The sequence below is a fragment of the Propithecus coquereli genome, unplaced genomic scaffold, assembly GCF_000956105.1.
Source record: "Propithecus coquereli isolate 6110/MARCELLA unplaced genomic scaffold, Pcoq_1.0 Scaffold396, whole genome shotgun sequence".
NCBI lineage: Eukaryota > Metazoa > Chordata > Mammalia > Primates > Indriidae > Propithecus > Propithecus coquereli.
Genome location: NW_012149685.1, coordinates 457,639 through 463,696, shown reverse-complemented (window position 1 = coordinate 463,696; position 6,058 = coordinate 457,639). Strand labels below are relative to the sequence as shown.

At 32.8% G+C, this 6,058-nt stretch overlaps 1 protein-coding gene across 1 annotated transcript in view; it reads right to left on the bottom strand.

Annotated features, from left to right (window-relative positions):
* Positions 1 to 244: 244 nt before the first annotated feature.
* LRRC40 (leucine rich repeat containing 40) overlaps positions 245 to 6,058 on the bottom strand; it is a 56,952-nt gene continuing 51,138 nt past the window's right edge. The window contains exons 12-14 of the mRNA XM_012652675.1: positions 4,980 to 5,057; positions 2,572 to 2,757; positions 245 to 350 (exon numbers count right to left, since the gene is read on the bottom strand). Coding sequence (XP_012508129.1) covers positions 245 to 350; positions 2,572 to 2,757; positions 4,980 to 5,057 — 370 coding nt within the window. The remainder of the gene's footprint in view (positions 351 to 2,571; positions 2,758 to 4,979; positions 5,058 to 6,058) is intronic.

Sequence of the window (6,058 nt, the reverse complement as noted above, 5' to 3'; positions counted from 1 at the left end):
AATGTATGAACATAATATGTGGTTATCACCATTATCAATGTACATACCACCTTAGAAAAATGTTAAATAGCTGTTAATGTAAAAATATCTAATGGCAGTGAATATGGCCCGGGCCAATTATACAAATGGCTAGGTGATACTGGGAAACTACAAGAGTATAGCAATCATATTTAAGATAATACTACAACAAAATGTTATATCCTTTTAAGAATCAACCTGACCAGGATTATGAAACAACTCCAAATTAAGTAGGAATTCGGTCTCTCAAATATTCCAGTATAGCAGCTGTTCCTTTCATTAGTATGGCCGCTCGAGGGACACGGAATGGATTTCCATCTAGTAGTAATGTTCTGAACAAAAGAGAGAAATTGAGAACTTAAACATTTTCCATTAGCAAGGGTTTTCTTCTATTTTCATTTGCAATTTTATAAATAAAATTTGTGTATTTTTAAATATTTGCCCCTTTTTAAAGCTGAGCATTTAAACATAATTATAACTAAAGAACCAAAACATTTATTAAATATTATGTGAAAGGTACTGAGCTAAGTAATTTTCACTCACTAACTCTTAATCCTATTCTCTTAACAATCCTATGATGTAGGACCATTAATATTCCTATTTTCTAAATGAGGAAATACAGGTTTAGGGAGGTAGGAAAAACTTATCTCAGATCAAAAAGCTATGAATTGAATCACCCTTCTATCCAGCCTCTTTTCGATCTTATAATGACTATATATACTAAATGGTCAAATTAGATTTAGACAAGTATGAATAAACTCACAAGTACCCATGCCAAGGACTATAATGTAATCAATGTATTATCACCACCACCGCCAACCCCTGCCTCCCTAAAACATTAATACAATGTCTGTCCTCTCCTTCACTTGACCAGATACACATATATAAATCTATTTCCATGTTCTGAAATAAGGTTCAATTTAAGATTTATGGGCTTATTTTGTTTTATATAATGAATATCTTTAAATAGAACAGATTTTATATTAATTTTTAATAGCTTAACTGTTTATATGAACAAAAGTCAAAGGACTCACACCATATTATAGTTGATCTAAAATACATCTTAAAATATTTCTATGTTTCTTGGGAATTCTTTTAAATGCTTATTTTCTTAATTTCTAGAAAAAGGTTTACAATCTAGATTACAGTTAATTCTCACTATTTATGGATTCCATATTTATAAATTTGTCCACTCAATAAAATTTGTAACCCCAAAGTCATTATGTGTAGCACTTGCAATATCATTCATGGATATGCACAGAGCAGCAAAAAGTTTGAGTCACCTGATGGGCACATTCTCAGCTGAGGTCAAGCAAGGTGATGCTCTTGCCTTCTTACTGTAAACAAATACCCTTTCTGTGGTCCATTTAGTACCACATTTTTCAAATTTTTGTACTTTTTATTGGTTATTTCACTGTTTAAAATGGCCTCAAGTATAGTGCTAAAGTGCTGTCTAGTTTCCCTAAGCATGAATGTGCCGTATGGAGAAAATACATGTATTAGATAAGCTTTGTCCAGGCATAAATTATAGTGCTATTGGCCATGATTTCAATGTTAATGAGTCAACAATATTAAATAAGGTGTCTTTACATAGAAACACATAAAATAAGGTTACGTATTGATTGAGGAAAATGTGACTAGATTCTTGCAGAAATCTAATCCTCTACTTCTCCTAGGAGATCAGCATTCACCAATTCAGTGTTTACAGTGCCTCTGTAGAATATAACCATCATAAATAATGAGAATCAACTGTATTTGTCTCCTATAATTTACCAATATGAGGTACCAAAGCAGATGCCAGTGTTGCTCCAGTGAAGTAAAAAATCCCAAAGCATTAATATACAGTTTTCAATAATAAAATTACTTCTGACACATTCTGCTTAATGACTTGGCTTTCTGTTGACATCTCCAACACCCTTTATAGTAACTTAATAAGTACTTATTGGGTGCTTACTATGTTCTAGACACTGGGATAACTCTTTTCTAAAGAATGAATCCACACAAAGCATGATAGGAAATCATAGTAGGGACTAATGCTGCTTGGACAATAGGGAAGGTTTTCAAAGGTGACATTTAGGTTTATTATTGATCAAAGAAGGGTAATGTCATCTGAGGCTGAGGGAACAGTAAATGTAAACAGTGAGAAAGACCGAGGTGGGCTTGAAATAGAATGGCAGTAGTTTTGTAATCAGATTTCAAATAACCCTATGTGCAAAACTAAAGAGTTTATATTTCCCTGACATTTTTATGCAGTAGAGTTTTAGGTTACAAACATACACAGTGATGAGAAAAGTACCACTAGAAATAATCAGTTACTATATTTTTATATATATATATACATATATATATATATTATACCATATAAACAAAGCTAAAAAATGTATTTGGTAAAACTTGAAAAATGAAATTGGGACTCTGGATTTTGTTATGTTATTTTTAATGGGATATTTAAATCTGTTACTTCAACTTCCTGCAAGTTTACCTTGGCAAGGAAAAAAAAATCACTTTAACAAATCAGTCAAATAAACAGAACTCAGAAGATGGTGCAGTTACCTTAAGTTTACACAATTACCAAGTTCTGGTGGAATATGTAGGAGGTCATTATTTTGAAGGTCCAATGTGGTCAGATTTTCCATTGTCTTCATTTTCTGAGGGTCCACAGATCCAATCTGATTATTACTAATCAGAACAGTTTCAAGTGCGAGGATACGATATAAAACTTCAGGTAGTATTTTGAACCTATTAATAAATGAACAGAACATATGATTATACTGGAATCAGAGATCAAAATCATTCCTTAAAATAGATTATCTTAAATTTGATATCATGAAATAATTTTTTTAGTGTATGTTACTTTACATTTGGCGTAAGTTTTGTATTTGAATTTTCCAGAAGCTAAAAACAAAGGACTAATTTTGGAAACCTTGAAATATATGTTAAGTGGACAGCCTTGTAACAGTTACTATTTATTGTATAAAATCAAAGAAAAGTTCAGAGTAAATTCTCTCATGTTTTTCTGTTCATATTCAAGAGACAAGGAAATCTCTTCCTGAAATTCTCCATATAATGTTTCCATGCAGGTATTCTTCCTTAGTTCACTTTTACGTCTTATGAAACAAACAGAATCATTGCCAATATATTAAGTAAAATTAGAGATTTATATTTTGTTGTGACTGAAGCTTCCAAAATTAGTGTACTTTGGGTTCCTAAAAAGCTGACAAATTAGCATAGACTGCTGGCTTCCTAGTCCAAAGCAACCCTGAAGATGCCACAAGAGAGAGATGGGAAGGCTGATGGCTCTCAGAGCAATATTTGCAATTAACACAAAATCACTGAGGACTCCTAAGGGGACAGAGGCTGGCACAGCTTTAGTGTGGGGTAAACTGCAGCCTGGACCAGAAAAGACATGGATGGGCTTCAGAAGAGCTTTGGCCTTTTCACTTCCTCATACTGCCCTTCTTTTGCTGCCTTGATGTAAAAAGAAGCAACAGGGATGAGTAAACTCAAGGTAGCTCGGAAGTTCCAGTGAGACTGGAGAGCCAATACCAGGAGTACAGATAAACCAAATGGCCCCTAAACAGTAGCTTTTATTTTCTTTCCTCTCTTCAACCCATGAGCAGGTAATTATAAAAGATGTAGCTCACCTGTTAACACAGAAGTTAGGGCTAGCTTTTGCGACCTCCCCAAAGACATCACTTGTAATGCAATTGATATTAATAGCTCAACTGACAACTCAAGAGAAAACTGATAGCTCAATTCACAAGTAAAAATTGGGAGAGATCTGAAAAGTGCATATATTTTAAAATAATGACAATAATGGTATAACCTACACACAAGAAAGTAAAAATAATGGAGCAGACAAAACATTAAAAGAAGCAGTATTTTGACATTACTATGCATTAGCTTCCTCATCTGTAAATTAGTACTAAATGTTCACACTTTTTATAAGGATTAAATGAATATATTTGAAGACTTTAGGATATTACCTGGGTTGCAGTAAATTTTAGCTATTAGTATTTTTCTTAAATTGCTACCGGAATCAATTTTCATCATAGGAGAAATCATGACATAGTTGTTAAGAGCCCAACTCCTGGAATCAAATCATCTAGATTCAAATCCCTGCTCTATAATTTACTATCTATGCAGAGCTTAGGTGAGTTATTTAATTTCTAATCCTTGATTTTTAAATGGACATAATAACAGAACTACCATGTAGTGTTTTCATAAGAATGAGACAGTATATGTAAAGTACTCAGTACAGCATAAGCAGATAATAAGCTACCAATAAAAATTAGCTACTCAATTATCTGCAGTATCTTGATAGTACAATATCTTGATCTGCAGTATCTTGATTGTAGAATAAAATCTTAAATTTCATTTAGCATAAAAAACTCTTCTAGGGCTGGCTACTACTTACATGGCAAACATCATCTGTTAGTTAGTTCTACTCCTCTACATCCTTACTTTATGGTCATAGGCACATTGAGCTTCTTGAAGTTTTCCAATCACCCAATGTTCTCACATCTTTGTGCCTTAGCACATGCTATTTGCTCTAACTGGGATGCCCTCTCCCTGTGCATCTGGCAAATGTCTATCATTAAACCTCTGATTCAATTCTACCTCCTCTACCTTCAGGTAATCTCAGATGACACATTTTCCTATGTGCTGTGCTTCCTTTACAGCAAGTATAATTATTTATTTGCATATTTGTCTTCCTACTAGGCTACAGGTTTCTTGGAGTGGTAAAAAGGAATAAAAAATCTGTTAGATTATCAATTGTAAGAATTCTAAGACAGCAACAACACTTTCAATTCTAAGCAGAACTAAGTGAAAATAAAATCTGGATATTGAAATAATGTAAAAGTAAGGGGCCTTTTTCTTTGCCTCTTTTAGTTGTTTTCTCTACTAAGGAAGACCTATATATTTTCCAGAGTGACAACTAGAATCATCTTTTCTCTTACCTATTAAAGGAAAGATTGATCACTTGTAGTCTTACCAATGATTCCATTTCTTCAGGCAAAGAATTTAAAAAATTGTTCCTAAAATAGAAATCAAAACAGATGATTTACAAAGTTTGAAAATTTTTACAAGTTTAATTTACAATTAAAATGTTTAGCAGGAAAAAAAATTACATGGATCAGCCTGTCAATCCTTGATCTGATCTCAGTAAGGCTAAGTTCTGAGAATTTTGAATTAGTCAGCTGCCTCAAATATTTGGTTAGTGTGCCAAATTCTAGTAACACCAATATGCAACCAATTGATAATGCAACCAACTCTTTAATAAAAGGTTTAATAGTGTTTACAGGGTAAACATGGTAAATTAATCCCTTAACTCTTTCACATTGGGTTGGGCAATACTTCCCCCATGTCTATAATACCACATGAAATAAATATTCTATTGCTGTTAATACATATGTCTTGCAGACATGAAATTCTACTCCAAGAATTGAAAAATTATAAAAAAATGAAACAGAAAGTTAAAGAGAGTCTATATATTTAGAAACTTGGAGCTTTCTATTCCATAGGTATTAAGCAAGTTCCTTTCTGCTCTTAAGTTTAGAATTTTGATTTATACAGTGCCCTTTTTTTTTTTTTAGCTCTTACAATGAAGCATGGCAGGAAACAGAATCTCATTTACTGTTGGAAGGATCTGGGAGCAATGCTAGAAAAGAGGTTAACAAGAAGGTAGAAGGATTTTAGATGCAGTATAACTACTAATAATAGAAAATATCTGTGAAAATTATTCCCAACTAGATGGCTATATATTACAAATGAATGATTTTCTCTAAACCTACTTTTTGGGTTCAGAAGTCAAGCCTAACATGTAAGAGTCATATTTTCTACAGTGCAACCTATATTTTTTTTTTCACTGTACTTTTCTCCAATTATTGTCTGTATTAAGTTGTGTTGAATAATCCATTGCTGGTTTCTATTCACTGATATCAGACATAAAAGAAGATTTGGGTCACTTAATTAGAAACTTGCAAGTATAATGATAGAGGCTTACACACACACACACACACACACACACACACACACA